Source organism: Miscanthus floridulus, chromosome 18 (genome assembly GCF_019320115.1).
Source record: "Miscanthus floridulus cultivar M001 chromosome 18, ASM1932011v1, whole genome shotgun sequence".
NCBI lineage: Eukaryota > Viridiplantae > Streptophyta > Magnoliopsida > Poales > Poaceae > Miscanthus > Miscanthus floridulus.
In genome coordinates, this window is record NC_089597.1 from 88,130,194 (window position 1) to 88,152,052 (window position 21,859).

General features: G+C 51.6%; 1 protein-coding gene across 7 annotated transcripts; it reads right to left on the bottom strand.

Moving 5' to 3' along the window:
* Nucleotides 1–515: 515 nt before the first annotated feature.
* Nucleotides 516–21,647, bottom strand: LOC136521000 (uncharacterized). Of its 7 annotated transcripts, XR_010775470.1 has the most exons (8): nucleotides 21,541–21,644; nucleotides 21,184–21,403; nucleotides 20,537–20,616; nucleotides 7,802–7,988; nucleotides 7,543–7,658; nucleotides 6,870–6,906; nucleotides 2,910–4,312; nucleotides 2,527–2,840 (listed from the first exon to the last, which is right to left on the bottom strand). XR_010775470.1 is itself a non-coding variant. In XM_066514715.1 (4 exons), exons 1-3 carry the CDS (start codon nucleotides 4,578–4,580, stop codon nucleotides 3,531–3,533), a joined length of 474 nt encoding a protein of 157 aa, XP_066370812.1. In that variant the 5' UTR covers nucleotides 4,581–5,127; the 3' UTR covers nucleotides 2,527–2,840; nucleotides 2,910–3,530. The 7 variants fall into 7 exon arrangements, 1 of the variants encoding a protein (XP_066370812.1); XR_010775471.1 differs by having other exon boundaries at nucleotides 7,543–7,647; nucleotides 21,184–21,647; XR_010775469.1 differs by having other exon boundaries at nucleotides 21,184–21,647.
* Between the last annotated feature and the right edge of the window lie 212 nt (nucleotides 21,648–21,859).

Consider the following 21,859-nt stretch of genomic DNA (forward strand, 5'->3'; position numbering starts at 1 on the left):
TTAAAATACTTGCATTTGCCCGTACAAATTTTGCCTATTAGCTTATGCCTCCATGGACCAAAATAATTATTACCTGATCAATATCAAGGATCAAACTAAACCTTTAGTTGCTCCATGTGACTTGCCATCTCTAGATTAAGCCTCCCATATTCTGCTGCTGCCAACTGAGCTAACAATTTATGCTTCCGCTTTTCTGACGGAAAGATACAAAAAAAAAAAGCAAATGTGCTGAATAAAGACTTAGGAACCGACAACCACCAGTTCTAGAGCGAAAGCACTTCATAGTCAGTATAGCATATGAGTTATCAAAAATAAGAACTATAACATGCCAATTGCATAACGATCAGAGAGTAGTACACTTTGTACTAACAAACTAATTCTACAAAGTAGCAGAATAATAGTACAAGGTTACAAGCACTAACTAATAAGGTTATGTGCTCCTATGTACTACTAAAAATTAGGATAGCACCATCATCGTCGCTGCAAAAGGTAGCACGAGGTCAAGCAGCTTTTTATCTATGCTTCTTTCTAGCATTGTAAACATTTATCTACGCTAACTCATTTGCCCTTTACGTCAATTTAAGTGCTGATATTATTTTTGATTGATCGTAGTGAGAATCTGAGAGCAATATGTCATAGACCACTGATCGAAGTGTTGTACCAGGGTTCCAGTGCAAGGGACACCTGAGAAAATGACACTGAGCATGTAAGGTTAAATCACCTGCAAATGAAACATCAGGGCTAGATCAGGCAAGGCATTCTGCTGCTTGCCGTTTTACTTGTTAAGCAAAGTCTAATGATCTCTGCATTGCCAATCATAGAAAATAAAATCTGTCAAAACAATGTCAAACTATTGGCTTATATATATCTCTTGTGTTGGACTGTGTTATTCCAAGTTGGTGGGCTCCAGTGGAAGGGACAACTTGAGGAACTATGTGTTTTAGCCTCTATACACGCGCTTGAATATGGTTATGTAGTGCATTTTGGAATTCGACCATTATGAAAACTGGGCTTCGGTGATTTGCCATCCCGCAACGGGGCTTCGCCAGATTGCCATTATGAAACGCGACCCATTCGCTAGAATGCCATCCGAGAGCTTTGGAACCCTTTTCTTCCTCTTTTGCCCCTGTCCGTTTCCTCTTTCGGTCTCCGGTGCTCGCACAGACGGAACGGAGGGGCGTAGAAATGGATCGGTTGCTGCTGCTTCGCCGAGCACCGAGCGAGGCACCCCCATGGCGAGCACCCCCCCATCCACGGCGAGCCCCCGCGTCCACCCCCACCACAGCGAGCACCCACCCCCACCCACGGCGAGCTACCCCCCACGGCGAGCCCACCCAGCGCCCCCCGCCGCCCTCCCCCACGCGGGCCATGGAGTACAACATGGCAACAACGCCTCCAAGGTCGGCCATGGAGAACAGCAGGTACTCAGTACCTCGAAGCCGAAGGATTTCAAACAATGAACTCCCTCTTGTTCATTGCGAGTGCTGTAAGTGCCGGTTTCTCAAGGTCTTGACAGCGAAGACGGACAAGAACTACGGCCGTCGGTTCTACATTTGTCCAACTCGAACGGTGAGAATAGTTAGCTGTAAATTTTGTGTGATGTATTTGTGTGATTTGATGATTGAGTTGATTTCATTGGTTTCCCTTTATTTGGCGACAGAGAGAAGGTGCTGGTTGTCCATTTTGGGAGTGGGAAGAGGGGTATGAGCAATACTTGGTTGACAATAAATTGGTGTCTTTAGATTATCAATCTGTTTTCGAGTCTACTAAGTTGCCGCAACAAGTCCTAATTGTCGAAAACAAGGCGAATTGTGGAGAATCAAGCCAGGAAGAACAACTTAAGCAGCTTAAGGGAGATAGTAATGCTGCTGAAATGTTTGATTTTTGTTTGTGGACTTTGTTAATTAGCAATTTGTATGCAATTGTCAAGAGTGAGTGAATCTTGTGTACTTGTATACATTAGCAATTTTGTGTGCCAATGTATCAAGTTTGCAGTAGTAGTAAACTGTCAGATGAACAGAATGTAGCACTTGATGTATGAAATTTTGTCTATCGAAGTGTATTTGGTAAATAAATGAGATTCTCTGTTCTGTCGAAGTCTGATATCCTGGGCTGCAAATCAGCGTCAAGCATATTGTTATTTGTTTTGAGATTACCGTGAATGATTGGTTTCTGCGATGCTGTGTGAAGCTTGCAAATTATTTCCCATCTCTGTGAATCAGTGATTCCCTCTGCAGGTCAGAAGAACAGATAAAGATGAGAAGTGCAACCAATCTTCACCAGTTGCAACCAGGTGCAGGAAACCACAAACAGCTAAAGCCCAGATTTTTCTGTCATTTCTCTGTCATTCATCAAGTTTCAGATTTTCATCAAGTTTCAGAATAAAGCCCAGAATACAACTAAGCTGCATACAATCAAGTTTCTCAGTTTTTCCACCAACATAAAGCATAGATTTTTCTGTTATTTATCTGTCATTCATCAAGTTTCAGATTTTCCACCAACATAAAGCACAGATTTTTCATATATTCCAGTGCAGTAGTAGTTTCATACAGGACACAAGTTCTTCAAGTTTCAGTAACACATACAACTCATACAGGACACACAAGTTTCAGTAACACATACAACTCATATAGGACACAGGTTCTTCAAGTTTCATACAAGACACAGTTTCAGAAACACACAGGTTACGAAAATGATAGCTTCTCAGTTTTTTTTTCCTTGGGACCAACTTCTTCGGTGTCGTTCTCTTCTTTCTTGGTGTTCCTTGAGTAGTGCTAGGAGACCCATCAGTCTCAGTAGGTTGGCCATCTGCGCCTTCTCCAATCAACAATGCCAAGCGGCTGAAAAAAAGGAAGAAAATTAAGTAACTATACAATCAAGTTTCAGGAAGTATACATGGTTGTGTTTACCTTCTTGTCAGCCTAATTGGGCTGTCTTGCAAGATTGCTTCATTATTCGGTTTGGTGGGGCTGGTTACTACAATTGAATCTTCTGCAACAAATGGGACTATAGCAGTTTCATTCAAGACTTGCACAGTTGCATTCTCAGCTTGCACAATTGCATTCTCAGCTTCCACAGTTGCATTCTCAGGTTGCACAATAGGGTTTTCAGGCTCCTTGTCTTGCTTCTTTGCCCTTTTTGTTGGGACTTTAGCATTTGGCCCATATTTAGTAGTATTTTTCCTGGGCTTTCTTTTCTTGCAGGGAGAAAAAAATATTAGTTGCCTGCAATCAATCAATAAAACAACATGGTGCATTCAATCAATAAAATGAAGAATAAAAGATGTTATCTTTTCTTTGTCCCATTTAGCTTGCACTTGTAGCTAGTTTCTCCATGACCTAGTTCACCGCACCGCTTGCACTTCCTTTTCCCTGCAATTAGTTGCCTCTTTCCCTTAGCAGCTTCAATTTCTGCATCCTTATCGGCCTGATTGGCAGCATCCTTTGCATCTTTTTTGCTCATGCCACCACTCCCCCCCTCCCGACATCCTTTGATTCTCAGTTTTCTGGGCTTTCCAGCAGGTCTTTTAGCTAAAGGGGCGTGAACTGCAAATTCAAGCACAACTTTAGGCCACTGGGTCTTATCTGGAAGTGGCTCTATCAGTCTCTTATAAGCATTCTTGAACCTTTCCACTGAGTAATAATCATGAACAAAGTCTTTCATCTTAACTTTAGAACTTTGTTGTGCTGTTATGAGGACCAAGGCATGCTGACAAGGTTTTCCAGTGTGCTGCCACTATACAATTTGGTTCAAGAAATATCTGAATACTTGAGGCCTATATGTTCTTGCTGCAGGATACATCTTTGAAAAAATATCTCCCCCAAATCTTTTAATAAAATTCTGTATTAAATGCCTAAAACATTCTCTATGTTCAGCTTGAGGGAACACATCTTTTACTGCTTTTTCTAACCCTTTACATGCATCAGTGCAAATAGTAAGTACTGGTAGGTGTCCTATGGCCTTATGTAGCTGACTCATAAACCATGTCTAGTTATCTATTGTCTCACCATCTATGAACCCAAAAGCAAGTGGCCTTATGTACCTCTGCCCTCCAATTGAAGAACATTTCGAAGTTCTGTTGCCAGCTGCCAAACAACTCCTCCAAGGCAATTTGTCTTCCCTTCCATACGGTGTCATAGTGAATCTGACACTTGTGCTCATCTTGTAGCAGTTTCTGCATGTTTTTGGTGCCTATGGTGGAATCCTTCATGAGGTGATGAATGGCCTTTGATGCCACCCAAGCACTTGATGGAGTGGTGGTCCTCCTCCTTGTGCTAGAAGTATAGGTATGCAGAGCAATCAAAGCTATAACCTGCAACAAGCCAATAGCCAAAATATTAGATATTTACAACAAAAAAAATGGTGACATAAAGTAAATAAAAGTTATACACCTTGACGGTTATCCCATCAGGTTGTGTTTGCCCATTAATATGCCAAGGGCAATCATCTGCATTGCAATCAGCAATGTATCTCTTCTTATCTATTTTGACCAAGTGCAGTTCAAACTCCTCATTTATTGCAAATTGCTTCATAGCCAGTCTAAACTCCTTCATGTTTGGATACACGGTGCCAATATCCATACAAGCCTTGTTAGGATCATAAGCATAGAGTCTTTCCCCTGGTACATGATCATCAACAGGAATTGCAGCACCAGTTGTGTCAATGTCAATGTCAGCAGTTCTATTTCTAGCTGGGCTGTCCCTCTTAGCAGCAGCCTGAGCCTCAGTCTCACTAGGCCTATCATGCTGATCATCATCAGTTCTCTAACCTAAAAGACAGAACAACTGATCCTCATCAATTATATCTAGCACACCCTCACCCTCTTCATCAACTGTATCAGCAATTTGCAGTCTGTCCCAATCAACACCTCCATAACATTCTACAGCCTGTGAACTGCAAGGACATCACATGTTTCATGTTCTATAGGCTTATCATTGCTACCAACATCTCCAATTTGTTCTACTGCATCTACACTAACCTCAGGCTCCGCATCGAGCCTAGAGAAATTGGAAATTTTTTTGGCAAGGTCACTGTATTGGCTTCCCAAACTGAGTTACGGGAATACAAACACTGCAAGAAAGAGGAATCATACCGAATAAGATCACTCCATCTACAGTCCATGGGGATTTTGATTGCTCTTTGTTACCCTAGCAAATCACCATGGGTGGGCTTGCCGTGGGGGGCCGCTCGCCGTGGGTGGGGGCGCTGGGCGCTAGGGGCGTGGGGGCACTGGGTGGGCTCGCCGTGGGGGGGGCAGCTCGCCGTGGGTGGGGGTGGGTGCTCGCTGTGGGGGGGGGGGGGGGGGGGGGGGCTTACCGTGGATGGGGGGTGCTCGTTGTGGGGGTGCCTCGCTCGGTGCTCAGCGAAGCAGCAGCAGCCGATCCGTTTCTGCGCCCCTCCGTTCTGTCTGTGCGAGCACCGGAGACCGAAAGAGGAAACGGACAGGGGCAGAAGAAGAAGAAAAGGGTTCCAAAGCTCTCGGATGGCATTCTGGCAGATGGGTCGCGTTTTATAATAGCAATCTGGCGAAGCCCCGTTGCGGGATGACAAATCACCGAAGCCCAGTTTTCATAATGGTCGAATTCCAAAAAGCCCGGTTATGTAAAATAATAGTGTGAAACCATCCTAATGCAGCTGCTTGCTATTTCATTTGACAGCAGCAACTGACGACAAAATCATACAAATATTTCAGGCTATTTGAGAATGTGCAAAATCATACAAATATTTTATATGTTCTGGTTGCAGAAAATATTTTATTTCCATATGTTCAGGCTGACATGACCTATGACAAAACCATACTAATATCCTACTCAGTTTTGCAAGGAACCCCACACTGGAAGTAAACTGTCAGAAGCAAAAGTAGTGCACAAGACTGGTTGAAGTTGTTTTCTTCCAGAACTAAGGATATTCTCGCAGCCTTGACATTGGACAATGAATACGTCAAGCACATACTGTAATTAGCATATTACAGTAACTCTGAAACTACAACAAGCAACAGAAAGGTGGTTGTATCAAGGGAATGCTCTAACTACAGTAACTCTGACACTGTGGCAGCAGAAATGGGGTTATATCAAGGGAATCTAATTGCTTGTGCACTAAACATTTTGTAGTGTCAGAAAGATACTACAAGATCAGCTAGGGTTATGAACAGTAATAATTCGTGGTTTTTTCCTATTAAAAAAATCTTATTTCAAGTGCACAAGCAGTGCCTTGTTGTCCAATTACTGGATGTTCCTAAGCACCTGAACCTCATCAAACTTATCTGCTACTGCATAGTGGATTCAGAAACAGGTAAGCATAGGAAAAAACAACTCTGAGTTTTCTCTACCAGACCATATCGTTAAGTAACTGATGGATGAGCTTTCTTTCTCCGATATGCTTTTAAGTAGCTGATGTTCTTCTGTTTATCTAGGAAAACTCAAGACATCCACTAATTCATCAAATGTGCAGCCATGACAAATCTAAGATTGATCCAGTAACTAATTTGCACATATATATACAACAACCTAGCCCATACAGGAATGAGAAAGGCGCAGTTTCAGGCAAATGAATAAAATTACTTAAACTCAGTTTTTGACTCTACCATAACCTAAATAAGATTGTGCATAACCATGCCGCACTCTGGTAAAAGAAACTTAAAACAGAGGTGTTCCTACATATGTGAAGTTGCGATTACTGTAAGATGAGGCATACTTATACATTCAGTGAGAAGGTCACACACACATTCAGTTAATAGGAATATTCAGTGAAAAGGCATCATGATTAAAAGAGCTAAGCCTATCGTTGATGGTCAAACACACACATATGACTGGTCATATATCAAGAATTTGAAAGATGTTTATATAATAGTGTCAAGTTTCAATACGCACCTGCACAAGCTTGAGATCTGTATTTACGAAGAGTGGTCTGCACAGATTAAAAATTGAAGAATACGTTAAGTGAATATTACCAAGGACTTGTCAGTCTGCATAAACAAGACAAGAGAGGAATGTAGGCATAAGTGAATTATGCATAGACATAAATGGATAAAAACCTCATGAAATTGTTTTCCCAAAAGGAATAAGTTTGCACATGTTACATATGGCTGATGACATCAATTTTGAGATAGCTCAAATTTGACCAAAAAATTATAATTCTCTAAAAAGATATAGAATCATAGCAATATAGAGATTCAGTTAACAAACGTCCCTGTGGATTGAATTGGTACAACCTACGAGAGCTCGATATGGGGGTGCATGCAAAGGTATATCCGACAACAAAACAAGTTCGGTTACATTTGCAGTATAGTGCTCAGAAAGCAAATTGGTTAACCTGCTTGGCACTACTTTTACATATGTCTAAATTTGAACCTACAGAAGTGATAAATTAGAACACTGATAATTTTCAGATAACTTATGCCTGGACCGAATTTTTTGAAACCTTAATTTGGCTGAAGCGCGTGAAAACCGTAGCACAAATTGCATTAAGCCACAAAAAACAGTAGTACTCTTCTATAGCAAATTGCAAATGGCAACTCAGTGCCTGACTCTGCAAACTACAGACCTGGCGATGCCTGCAGCTCTGGCCTCTGGTGAGCGTCGTGGACGTGCGGCAACACAAGCAGGCCCCCCTTCATAGATTGGTGCCGCGGATCAGGTGTCGTGGTGGCTGTGCAGCGTCTTTGAAAGGGATCAAAGTTAGCAGGCATAATACATGTAGGATCATGTAATTAGATCAGATCCAAAGACAAATAGCTAATTAGTTTCAGGGTTTGGGTTCTCCGTTTCGCACAGCACGAAGGGAAGAGAAGGGGTTGGCACACCTGGTGGTTCTCCTCACCGGCAAAGTGCTAGGTTACGACCTGGCGATGGCGAAGGGCCCAACGAAGACCTGAGCAGGACGGACCTGGCGGCGCGGCACGAGGCCTCCGGGTGCACGATGTTTATGAAGGCGTGCGGGGGCAAGAGAATGTACGGCGTTGGCGCCAGAAACAAGAAAGTATGGTGAATCTACATTAACAGAGAAAATGAAGTAAGAAGATATAACCACAAACACAATAATGGGATTTTCTTGTTTCATCCTTGAACTTAAAGAAAACATCAGAGCAATTTTGTTCAAGCTAAAGTGTATCATTTAAAACTTTTTATGACCTTAATGTTAACACTTACAGTAAAAAACAACATGACGAAAATGATGTCAGGAAAAAACTGACCATGGACAGCGTGATCAGAATGGTGAGAAATTATTTCACAGGAGACAAAATAATAAATGTCGACTGCAGTCTGCCTACTTTGATAAAACTGGAGCGAACCGTTTGTATTCTCAGATAGCAAATCTTTTAATTAAACAACTATCGAAATGTGAACTAATTATTAGGAGGTATATGACCAACAATGGGGGACAATACGAAAACAAGACAAGGGATGGCAATTTTAGAGATGACCCAGTCACCTATTTTTCTCTCCTTAATGTAGTGCAACATAAGCATTGTCTATTAAACACACGATATGAGTGTTGGACTGGACAACATAATGTATTGTGTCGGGTATCATAAAAAAGCGTCCCCTAAGCAAGAACCGAAAAAATCGCTTAGACCTTGTAAATATCGAAGCCAAGAGACGACCACCGGCAAACCCTCACCTTATCCGAGGCCCGCCTAGACCACCTGGTCCACCTCGAACAGTATCCGGGCTCACCCGAAGCGGGCTCGGCCCAGAACGAAACCGCGAGGCCTCGGACGAGGTACCGATTCTCTGACTCGCCCGAGGCCCCGCGCGCAAGGCCTCGGACGAGGTACCGATTCTCTGACTCGCCCGAGGCCCCGCGCGCAAGGCCTCGGACGAGGTACCGATTTTCCGACTCGCCCGAAGCCCCGCGCGCAAGGCCTCGGACGAGGTACTGATTCTCCGACTCGCCCGAGGCCCCGTGCGCAAGGCCTCGGACGAGGTACCAATTCTCCAACTCGCCCGAGGCCCCGTGCCACGAGGCCTCGGACGAGCACCCAGCTACCGACTCGCTTGAGGCCGGCTCGGCATCAACCCCGTCACCGCCGCCTTGACCGACTTCTCTGATGGGACATCATATCCAACTAACGCGTCCAACCACTCCCGCGACGTCAGCCGAACGACGGCACGATGCAGCGGAGTGGCCGACGAGACAGGAGTCACATCGACGCCATGCCGTCCGGGACAGGACGGGGCAGGGGTTACCGGCCGCTGTGCTCGGCACTATGCCCACGGCTGACACCCATGCTGCCTAACCCCTGCTCCAAGGATAGCGCGACGTGGAAAGTCAAGTCCGGGTCCCTGTAGCCTCGGAATCGACGTACAAAACCAACTGCTCCTTCCGAGCCTCGACTACCCGCTTCTGGGCTCCTGTAGCCTCGGGACTCGCGCCCACCGAGCCCCCCACAATGGTTTAGCCTCGGCACCGACTGGGCCTCGGCTCTCTATGTTGTTAGCACTCTGGGACCGACACGTCATCTACAGTACGCGCCATGCCCTGCGTCAAGCTGCAGGAGCCCCCACGTCGTGCACAGGGCCAAGCTCCTGTAGCCTCGGAATCAACGCACCCGCGCCGTCGCTTCTACGCAGCCTCGGCTCTCCGCGTTGGTCAAACATACAGTGACTAGCACGCCTCCAACAGAAGAAGGCGCGCATGCCACCACAGGAGCTCCCACGTCGCATAGGATCAGGCGTGACCGGCGTGTCGCTCCAGTGTGCCGAGGACAAGGCCGCTCCACCGACCATGCCGCCACAGTGACGAGCTGCAGGGCTCGGACATACCGCCTCTGCTCACAAAACGCCACGTAGCAAATCCATGTACCGCCCCCCGTGCCTCCCTTCGACTATAAAAGGGAGTGACCAGGGCCACTTCTAGAGAGGGGAGACACACGGGCAAGCAACGCACAATGCTCTGTAACACATGCTTCCTCACTACAAGAGATCAACATCTCAAGCAACCCACACCACTCCACGCAGAGACCTAGGACTAGCTCCCTCTCTCGCTCAGCTTGTAAGCCCCTACTACAAGCACCTCGGTGCAAGGAATATAAGATCGCTCTCTCAGACTAGACGTAGGGCACCTATTGCCTGAACCAGTATATACCTTGTGTCTCTTTGCATCACCATCCGGAATTAAGGGCACGCAGTACACTTCACTAGTCAGTTGAGGACCCGCCGGACCCAAAACACCGACAGTTGGCGCGCCAGGTAGGGGCATACTGCATGTCAGCTTAGTCATCCCAACAAGTTCCGGATGGCAGACCCCGTGCGACCACTACGTCTCGGCACGGTGATCTATTTTGGGAGCCTAGAGTTCATGTCTCTAGGATATGAGTACGATATGGTACTCCTCCCACCCAGAGCCCCATCGACCAACAACGACATTACGCACCAGTAGCCTAGGCGTAGGCGGCGCCCAGGCCGCCGCTCTTGTCACGCTCGCCAGGCACGACGCGGGCGGGACCACCCCAACACCGCACGAGCTCAGGGCGACGCACCGCGCTCCGCCAGTATCCCATACCTGGCTATTGGTACAGAGTCCCTTGCTGGGGACTTGTCTAGCTTAAGCCTGGGCATGGGAAAGATGCCGGTGGCGCGTAGCAACGCCCCATCATCAAGCTCTTCCCCGCCACCTCCCGAGGAGTCGACTCCGGCGGAGCGGAGCCCGGCGATGACATCATCCCCGTACCCCTTCGGGTTGGGCAATGCCACCGCCTACCAACGTTTTGCCCTTGACCTCATCGCCACAAGCCCAACCTACACCCACGCTGACTCCTCGGAGGAGGACGAGGCGTGGGCTGGAGCAGACTTCTCCGGGCTTCGCGACCCTGAAGCCATGCGTCGCTTCATAGCCATGAGCGACTACTGCTTCGGCTACTCCAACTCCGATGACGAAGACACTTATGATCCCACTCGTGAGTGCTTCAACATCGAGCTCGGGGTGCCGAGCGCGAGCGATGAGGACAAAGGGGCAGGCAATCACTCCCCGCCCCACGAGGGGGTAGGCGATGCCACACCTCCACGCGTCGAGCCCCGGGTAGCGCGAAACAAGAACCTTGCCCCCGAGGAACTTCGATGCCTAGACCTGGAGCAGCTCCGTGAGCTTCAGGCCAAGGTCAAACAAGACCGACTCCTTTTGCAGCAGCTTCGAGACACTCTCGAGTAAGAGCAGCGGGGTCGCGGTGATGGCGGAGCAGCCCGGCGGAGGGCTCGCGACGTCAACCACTGCATCAACAACAATGAAGGGGGCGAGCAACCCCCTATCTTCAATCGTGCTAGCCAGAATGTCACGGCAGCAGCGATGCTACTCCGGACAATTCCCGAGCCCTCTACCTCGGAGGGGCGATGGGTCCATGGCGAGCTCCGAGACCTCCTCGAGACCGCCGCGGTACAGCAGGCTGAAAGTTCTGCCTCTCGACGGTGCAGGGGCGCCTCGGAACTACCCGTGGCACCACCTCGGCAGGATAGAGAGGCCTCGGTTCATCCCGAGCCAGCTCGGGCACCGACAGCCAACAAGGCCCCCTCGGTGCACGACCGCCTTAGCGACCAACGTGAGGCACAAGGCGACCACGATGTGGTCAGCAGGCGACGGTGCCATGACAACGATGGGTCCGCCTGAGGCTACCACCCGCACCGAGGTGGTCACTACGATAGTGGGGAGGACCGCAGTCCTTCTCCTGGGCCACCTGGCCCTTAAGTCTTCAGCAAGGCCATCCACGGTGCCCACTTCCTGGCCCGGTTTCAGCAACCGGCCAACCTCTCAAAGTACAGCGGCGAGACCAACCCTGAGCTATGGCTGGCCGATTACCGCCTGGCTTGTCAGCTAGGCGGCGCGGACGATGATTTGCTCATCATCCGCAACCTCCCCTTGTTCCTATCAGACTCAGCGTGAGCCTGGCTCGAACACCTCCCTCCCTTGCAGATCAACAACTGGCGTGACTTGGTAAAGGTCTTCGTTGGGAATTTCCAGGGCACATACGTGCGCCCTGGGAACTCCTGGGACCTCAAGAGTTGTCGCTAGAGGCCGGACGAGTCTCTCCGGGACTTCATCCGATGCTTCTCTAAGCAATGCACCGAGTTGCCCAGCGTCGGTGACTTGGAAATTGTCTAGGCACTGATATCATCCACAGGTTTGGGGTTCCAAACACCATCATCACTAATAATGGGACACAATTCACCGGCCACAAGTTCCTGACGTTCTGCGACGACCACCACATCTGTGTGGCTTGGTCGGCCGTAGGACACCCTAGGACAAATGGCCAAGTAGAACGTGCCAACGGCATGATCCTACTAGGCCTCAAGCCAAGAATATACAACCGGTTGAAGAAATTTGGCAAGAAATTGCTTGCCGAACTCCCGTCGGTCATCTGGAGCCTGAGGAACACTCCGAGCCGAGCCACGGGGTTCACACCATTCTTCTTGGTCTATGGAGCCGAGGCCATCCTCCCCACTGACTTGGAGTATGGTTCCTCGAGGCTACAGGCCTACAACGAGCAAAGCAACCGCACTACCCGCGAGGACACCCTTGACCAACTAGAGGAAGCCCAAGACATTGCGCTGCTACACTCGACCAAGTACCAGCAAGCCCTATGACACTATCAAGCTCGGCGCATTCAAAGCCAAGACCTGAAAGTGGGCGACCTGGTGTTGAGACTGAGGCAGAGCAATAAGGGCCGCCACAAGCTGACCCCGCCATGGGAAGGGCCATACATCGTCACCCAAGTGCTAAAGCCCGGGACCTACAAGCTAGCCAATGAGAAGGGCAAAATCCTCACCAACGCTTGGAACATAGAACAACTACGTCGCTTCTACCCTTAAATTTCCAAGCATTGTATACATTGTTTCTCGAAATACAATAAAGAAGCATTCTTTAGTTGTTCTAATTTTTTGAGAAACCCCCTAGCCCATCGATGGGGGATCAGCATTACGATAACACTATAAGGGAGACTCGGCTCTACCTCTATAGAGGTGCCCACCGCAGGGCTCGAACAAGACTCGGCTCTGCCTCTGTAGAACCGAGCCTCCCTCAGGGGCTAGAAGGGGGGACCCCCCTAAGTCCCAGACACTGTTTTTAGTCGTTTTTCGAAAAAATTTCTACGCCAAGCTCTCTCGCGTACTCTAACAAATCGATTGTAAAAAACCTAAGGACCGAAAGTCTGTCTCAGGGCTAAAAGGCCGACCGAGCCGCGAGACGGCCTATGCCTCTGGGCTACGACAACTCCCTCACCACCTTTTGCCCAAAAGGCAGCTTAGGCTCTAAGGAAGTTTTTGCAAGAGATATGTTCAAAGACGAGACAGAGGGTAGAGGCTCAGAAATACAATAAAAATGATTAAAAAGCATATACGCACGAGTACTTTAAAAGGCCTCGACGGCCATAAGTGTCATGGTACAATGATAAAAGTCCTAATCTATTTACATGGCCCCTTTGGCCCAGGTCAAAACTCAGGGTCGCCAGCGTCGGCGTAGGAGGAACCACCTCCTCTTCGAACAACCTAGCCAGTGCCATGCTAGGGGCCTCAGCCGCCTCCACCAGCTTCATGACCTCCTCCTCGGCCTTCTCGTCATCATCAGCCATGACGTAACCATCGCTGACGGCCTCGAGGTTGATGCTAGTGTAGTGCGAGGAGACAACGGCCAGGGCGCACTTGACGCCCGTATGCAGCGCCCCCTAGAGCCGCTCATGGACTCAGCCGCTCAACGTGATCAAGCGACTCCTGAGGAAGCTGCCTGACTCGATCCCTGACCTCCAGGGCCTCATAGGCGGTATGGATGGCGCTCTGCAGTGCATTGTGCTCCTGGATGTCGGCCTCGAGCACCACCTACACTACGACGAAGGCCTCAGCTGCCCGGGAGGCCTCCTTCTTCAACCCTGTGCCAAGACAAGCGGGATAGGGTTAAGCACGAAAGAAAATAAGCCGAACAGGGGCACAAGCCTATGAGACTTACCCTCGGCTTTCTCCCTCTAGTTTTGGACCTCGACCCAAGAGGCCTCGGTCGCCCTGGAAGCCTCCCTCTCTAGCTCTACATCACATCAGGGAGTTAGGGGTCGAACGCAATAAGAACAAATAAAACAAGGGGCACGGCTCAACAGGACTCACCCTCAGCCTTTTCTTTCCAAGCTAAGGCCTCGACCTAAGAGGCCTCGGCCACCTTGATAGCCTCCACCAGGGCACCTTTCGTCAGTAGGTGCGCGCCCTGCTCCACCTCCAGCTGCTTGGCCATGGCCTTGGCAGAGGCCACCTCTTGTTTGGCCCGGGACCTGAAGGTGTCCCGCTCACCGGCCACCCGAGTCAGCTCCTCCTCTAGCTCCTTGATCCGTGCCGCCAAAGGGACGGCCTGCTCCTGGGCCGTGGCCGCCTCGGCCTTCATGTCAGTACAACGAAGGCGAAGGTCCTCTACCTCCGTGCTCCGCGCCAACAGAAGCTCATTAGCATTAGCGAGCAGGTCTTTCTGCTACCGGAGTTGGTCCCAGACGTCCCTCTCCCACCGAAGGAACATTGACTTCTCGAGGGACCGGGCCTCGAGCTCCTGGATAGGCAGAACAAATGTTAAGCACTGCAAGAAAACTCAGGAAAAAGACGACACAACACGAGAAAAGAAAGCACGTACCTAGGCAACGCCGGGCAGGTTGTTGGCCACGACGGACATCGTTGTCCACAGCGATCGCTCTGCCAGCCGATGGAATTGCTTGAAGGAGCCCCAGTGCCTCCCCTTGTCCATGTCCTCGAGGGTTAATAGAGGTTCCCCCTCAGGGTCATCCTAGCTCTGCCATAAGACACGCGGGCTATCCCACCCGTGGGGCTCGGGTTGTACCTGGATGAGGGCCGAGCTTCCCTGGCCAGAAGTCAGAGCTGGCTGCTCCATGGTGCTAGCTGCCTCGGTGTCCACCACCTCCTTCCCCTAGGAAGTATCGTTAGAGGAGATCGAATGAACCTCCACCTCCTAGGCGCTCTCTTGCGACGGCGGCGGGTCTTGGACTGGGGGTGGTACCGAAGCTTGCCCCACCTCCGTCTCTGCATCCTAGGCCGCCGGCTCCGTCGCGCCTAGGCCAGCCTCTGCCACCTCGGCCTCAGTGGTCCCGGGAGCCCCAGCATCCGCCACCTCAGCTTCGGAAGCCCTGGAAGCCCCAACCTCTGCCACCTCGGCCTCGGAGGTCCTAGGGGCCTCGACCTCGCCCTCGGTGGCCTCAGCAATTGAAGGCGCCTTGGCTTCACCTGACTTGAGGGCCTCGGCCTCACGGGGCATTAGCGCCTCCTCCCCCGCCTGCTTCATGGCCGCCTCGGTAGTCTCTCCTTAGGTGACCGGCTCCTTTGGGTCAGCCCTAGTCGATGCCGCACCACGCTGTATGGCGGCCTATGCGTCCACCACCCATCGGGCGGTGGAGCTGGTGCTCACCTTGAGTGCCTTAATTAGCACTAGGGTGGGCGCTTCCGCCTGATGCTTCCGGCTGAAGACAAAACACTCACGAGGTCTGCGTATGACCAAAGAACGAGTGGGAGATGCTGCAAACTCTACTGACAAAACACTTACCTCGAACAAGGAAGCAATAGCTTCCGCACCGTGTCCCTCGTCCTCGACAATGGTGGTGGCGGCAGCGGTGGCACAGCCCCCGTGTCCGCCGATACTGGCCGGCCCTCGCCAGACTCCAACGCCTCTTCGACCCTCTACGAAGGCGGTTGGGTCGCCCCTACCATCGCCCGCTCCACCTCCACCGTCGTGCCCATCGGGCTAACGGTGCGCTTTGGCCTCGGGGTGGGCGATCGCCAGCCCCAAGGCATCCTCTCCTCCTCCTCCTGGAGATGCCAGGCCGCTCACCAATGCCTCGGGCGCCATCTCCCTAACATTAGGGAGATGGTCTAGGGGACCTCGCTCCGCCTCGCTCTCGTCGTCATCGCTCGAAGAATCCATCAACGACGATGACGGAGATGGCTCCTCCGAGAGACCGTCGTGCCTCTGTTGCCGGTGATGTTTCTCTAGTTCGTCGTGCTCGAGGCTCTTCCTCTTGCACCTTGCCTCCTCGGCGTCCTTCCGCTCCTTGTACGCCTCAACGTGTGCCCTATTCTCCACCCGCCGCTCTGCGTCCTCGGGAACGGGTGGTGGGGAGGCTCGCACATCTCTCATCCCCTATAGGAATGGCAAACGCAAATAAGGGAACAGATTGAAAACGTAAGGAGCAAGGAGGCCTCGAGGGCCACAGCGACGCGTGACTCACTAGAGAGATGTACCCCTATGATGGGCACATCGGGAATGGGGTCAGATCACTGCTCCTCTACCGCCCCTCCACTGTCTCTCTCACCCGACATAGAATCTCCTCATCGGAAAGGGTGACGGCAGACAACCAGATGCCATTGATCAGCTCACCCGGTGTCATCTTGAACAGGCGCTGCCGCCAAGCCATCAGCGGTAGCACCCTCCAGTGGTGGAAGGCCGCCATGACCACGGCCACTGTAAGGCCGCGGCTGCGCAGCCTCTCCAGCGCCTTCAGGAGCGGCTGTAGCTTGGACTGATCAGCCAACGGGACGCCGTACCTCCACCTCTTTGGCTAGCTCTCCACGACTCGCCCGATATAGGGGGGAAGCCCGCCGTCATCATTGTGGAGGTAGAACCAGCTATTGTACCAGCGGCGGTTGGACGACGTGAGCTGGGCCAGGATGTACAAGGGTTGCCTGTCTTAGCACACTTAGAGAGTGCAGCCGCCGGCCCTCAATGCCTTCCATGTGCCCATCGTACCCGCCGGCTTGGTGTTAAGCCCCGTCCGAAAGAAGTGGAGCCACAGCTCCTAGTGGGGAGCGATGCCCAGGTACCCCTCGTAGATGGCGACGAAGATGGCCACCTACGCGATGGAGTTGGGGTTGAAGTTGTGGAGCTCCACGTTGTAGTAATGTGGGAGCACCCGCATGAACCGGTCCACCGGCAAGCCGAGGCCATGCTCATGGAAGGACACGAAGCTCACGATGTAGCCATCGCGTGGCCTTGGCTCCGACTCCTCCCCCAGAGCAATCCACTCTAGTCTATTGGGGTCGATGACTGGGCGAAGGAGACCATCGTCGACGAGCGATTGCAGCGTTGCCGTGGACACATCAGACGAACCCCAAGGATCTGCCTAGAGGACAACAGCGCCGCTGACCATGGGTGTGGTGGAAAATGTGGCTACGACGGTAAGGCGTGCTCTCGCTATCTCTCTCTCTCTCTCTCTCTCCTTTCCTCCCCCTTCTCCCTTCTCCTCCCCGGCGCTCTCTTCCTCTATTCTTAGCAACCGCTCAAGGGCAGAAAGGGTGAACGCAGGTAAGGTAAGGAGGGGCGGGGCGTGGCTCATCACGTATTTATGAGGGAGGAAAGAGGGCAAAATGGATGGGCGATGAAACTAGGAAAGTTTCCCTTAGATCCAGCACAGTTAATCCGGATCCGACCAAACCGCCCACGCATCCACCTTTTCCTTATTAACTACGCGCACACAGTAACATCCCATCCGCAGACGTCACATCACATTCGACCACAGCAACGGCAGGCGCCGTTCCGTCTCCCCGAGGAACTGCCTCAAAAGGCGCACCCACCGTCGCCAGTCGATGGGAAGGGAATATCCCCCACCCGATTCCTTTCAGACTAAGGAACTAGGCACCGAGCCCATTACGGTCTAGGGGTTCGAAGGCTAGGCCCCCGAGAGTCTCGACAGCCGCCCCAGGACAAATAGAGTTAGGGATGACTATGGGCGAGCCCGTACATGGCTGAGGCCCAAGCAAGCAATTGCTTGGGATGCCCTAAGTCATGTCCAAGACCGGCAGGGAGGTCTCTGAATGGGATCCCACCGTAGGGAGGCACCGAGCCCCCAGGGCCAATCGAATGGCCCTGGGACCCACTAGAGAAGCCCTCTGGTACTTTTGGAGTGCGTCTCTGGACCGCTAGCCGACCCCTATCGAATGGGGCACGGGCCTCCACTCGGACTTACCCGGTAATAACTCACCGGAGGTGTCGCTGCTTGCCCACCGAGGGTAGCCTGGCATACTCCACCCCTCCTTCCAAACAAAAAGGATGCGCGAGGGCCACACAAAAAAGACAGGGAAACTCCTGATCGTCCTCTTGCTCCGAGCAGAGGCTCGGGGGCTCTTCCTGCAACCAAGCCGAGGCCCGACAACCCCTCCTTCCGAACGAAAAGGATGCGCGAGGGACACACAAAAAAGATAGGGAAACTCCTGATCGCCCTCTTGCTCCGAGCAGAGGCTCAGGGGCTCTTCCTGCAACCAAGTCGAGGCCCGGCAACCCCTCCTTCTGAACGAAAAGGATGCGTGAGGGCTGCACAAAAAAGATAGGGAAACTCCTGATCGCCCTCTTGCTCCGAGCAGAGGCTCGGGGGCTCTTCCTACAACCAAGCCGAGGCCCGGCAACCCCTCCTTCCGAATGAAAAGGATGCGTGAGGGTCGCATAAAAAAGATAAGGAAACTCCTGATCGCCCTCTTGCTCTGAGCAGAGGCTCGAGGGCTCTTCCTGCAACCAAGCCAAGGCCCAGCGACCTGAACTCGCACCCAGGGGCTCGGCAAATGCAATAAAACCCCTCACTCAATAGGAAAGAAGCCCCTAGAGGAATAAATCCACTCCTCTAGGGCCTCAGGGGCTACACCCGGCGGGTGCGCTCACGCGCACCCCCTGAAGCCTCGAGTATGAAACACCATCCCGCCAGGAGCTGCCACCAGCCAAGTCTCGTCAAAACCTTAGGGAGAGCGCTCACACTCTCCCCGAGGCTCGGGGGCTACTGTCGGGTACCATAAAAAGGGGTCCCCTAAGCAAGAACCGAAAAAATCGCTTAGACCATGTAAATATCGAAGCCAAGAGACGACCACCGGCAAACCCCCACCTTATCCGAGGCCCGACTAGACCACCCGGCCCACCTCGAACAGTATCCGGGCTCACTCGAAGCGGGCTCGGCCCAGAACAAAACCACAAGGCCTCGGACAAGGTACCAATTCTCCGACTCGCCCGAGGCCCCGCACGCAAGGCCTCAGACGAGGTACCAATTCTCCGACTCGCCCGAAGCCCCGCGTGCAAGGCCTCGGACGAGGTACCGATTCTTTGACTCGCTCGAAGCCCCGCGCGCAAGGCCTCGGATGAGGTACCGATTCTTCGACTCGCCCAAGGCCCCGCGCGCAAGGCCTCGGATGAGGTACCGATTCTCTGACTTGCCCGAGGCCCCGCGTGCAAGGCCTCAGACAAGGTACCAATTCTCCGACTCGCTCGAGGCCCCGCGACACGAGGCCTTGGATGAGCACCTAGCTACCGACTCGCTCGAGGCTGGCTTGGCATCAACCCCGTCACCACCACCTTGACCGACTTCTCTGATGGGACATCATATCCAACTAACGCGTCCAACCACCCCCACGACATCAGCCGAACGATGGCACGATGCAGCGGAGTGGCCGACGAGACAAGAGTCACATCAACGCCATGCCGTCCGGGACAAGATAGGGCAGGGGTTACCGGCCGTTGTGCTCGGCACTGTGCCCACGGCTGACACCCGTGCTGCACTGTACTGCCTAACCCCTGCTCCAAGGACAGCACGGTGTGGAAAGGCAAGTCCGGGTCCCTATAGCCTCAGAATCGACGTACAAAACCAACTGCTCCTTCCGAGCCTCGGCTACCCGCTTTCGGGCTCCTGTAGCATCGGGACTCGCGCTCGCCGAGCCCCCCCACAATGGTTCAACCTCTGCACCGACTGGGCCTCGGCTCTCTATGTTGTCAGCACTCTGGGACCGGCACGTCGTCTGCAGTACGCGCCATACCCTGCGTCAAGCTGCAGGAGCCCCCACGTCGTGCACAGGGCCAAGCTCCTGTAGCCTCAAAATTAGCCCACCCGCACCGTCGCTTCTACCCAGCCTCGGCTCTCCACGCCAGTCAAACATACAGTGACCAGCACGCCTCCAACAAAAGAAGGCACGCATGCCACCACAGGAGCTCCCACGTGGCACAGCATCAGGCGTGACCGGCGCGTCGCTCCAGTGCACCGAGGACAAGGCCGCTCCACCGACCATGCCGCCACAGTAACGAGCTGCAGGGCTTGGACATACCACCTCTGCTCACAAAATGCCACGTAGCAAATCCATGTACCGCCCCCGTGCCTCCCTTCAACTATAAAAGGGAGTGACCGGGGCCGCTTCTAGAGAGGGGAGACACACGGGCAAGCAACGCACAACGCTCTATAACACACGCTTCCTCACTGCAAGAGATCAACATCTCAAGCAACCCACGCCACTCCACGCAGAGACCTAGGACTAGCTCCCTCTCTCGCTCAGCTTGTAAGCCCTTACTACAAGCACCTCGGTGCAAGGAATACAAGATCGCTCTCTCAGACTGTACGTAGGGCCCCTATTGCCTGAACCAGTATAAACCTTGTGTCTCTTTGCATCACCATCCAGGATTAGGGGCACGTAGTACACTTTCACTAGTCGGTTGAGGACCCGCCGAACCCAAAACACCGACATATTGCAAGACTAAACTGTTTATGTTCTCGTTAAATAATATGCCTAGCACATTACTGTCCATTGACCTTACATTATTTCCTCACCTTTCTAGAGGCAATCCCTTTAAACTAATATAACATAATCCCTTACTTTATCTGGTGCAGCTCCTTAGGCTAATGTCCAACTGAACACAAAGTGCAAAAGAAATTCCATCAGAAAAAAACATGTAGAGCTGAAGTTCTCGGTTCAGTGCAAGAACTTTTATCTGCTATGCTTGCTTTAGACTTCAGCATAAGTACCAAAGGGCGGACGGATCAGGTAATAACTGGACACCTTTGCTAAATGAAAGGCAGCCTATGAATCTTATCACTGAATCACTAAAACTAATATAATATCTGGAGAACTTTGCTAAATGAAAGGCTATGAGATGTAGATTCATAAGCCGCCAAGAGGACATATGAAAATACATGAAAACATGTGACTTCTTTTATTTCCAATGCACTGAATTACAAAAACTTCTTCCGTGTTTGTAAACACAAAGGTATCTTGGGCAATTAACCAAAAGGTGTACAAAGTTAAAAGATAAAATAATATGTTTTAACTCATGCTAACATCGTCCTGGCCATCCATGCCGGAAGAGCCAAATCATAGACAGTCTACCGAATAGAATATAAACTGAAATAAATATTAGTCATAACCCATTCCAATCCTTCCACACATTACACAGAGGGAGAGAAGATCGGGGAGGTACCTACAACAGGAGCATGGATGGCTTCCAACTTTGCTTCCAAACATTAAACAGTAACTATTTGCTTAACCTGCAACATAGTGCACATGACAAATATTAAAAATAAAGATATCACCAAGGTGGTGGGGATGAAGAGCAGAAGTTCTCGGTTCAGTGCAAGAACATAGATCTGCAGGCACAGATCCAGTAAAGGACATGGCTGTGCACATGTACGGATGATAACCTTTGAAAGGGATCCAAGTTAGCAGGCATAATACATGTAATTAGATCAGATCCGAATACAAATAGCCAATTAGCTTAAGGTAGGGTTTGGGTGGTCGGTTTCGCACAGCAGGAAGGGAAGAGAAGGGATTGGCACACCTGGTGGTGCTCCTCATGCCCTGCCGGCTTCCGCTGCCACGGGGCTCATCACCGGTGAAGGGCCCGAAAAATACATGAGTCAGATCGGGGAGAGATGCACACGCAGCCTGCCGACTTCCATTGCCGCCCGGCCGGCCTCCACGACCACGACAGCGGTGGGGATCATCATCGATGGGACTCAGCGATGGCACAGGGGCGGTAGGGATCGAGGCGGCGATGGAGATCATGGCCGCTGTCGTTGGAGGCATTGCGAGGGCCGGGGGTGGCGATGGTGGGGAGGATGGAGGAGAGTGCGGATGGCGGTGGTGGAGACGCCCTG

Bases quoted from the DNA above. Each gene is read 5' to 3' on its own strand.
- LOC136521000 (XM_066514715.1), bottom strand. From the start codon at position 4,580: ATGGATATTGGCACCGTGTATCCAAACATGAAGGAGTTTAGACTGGCT. The intron at 4,313-4,391 runs GTGTATAACTTT...GGCTTGTTGCAG, and splicing joins CTGATGGGATAACCGTCAAG to GTTATAGCTTTGATTGCTCT.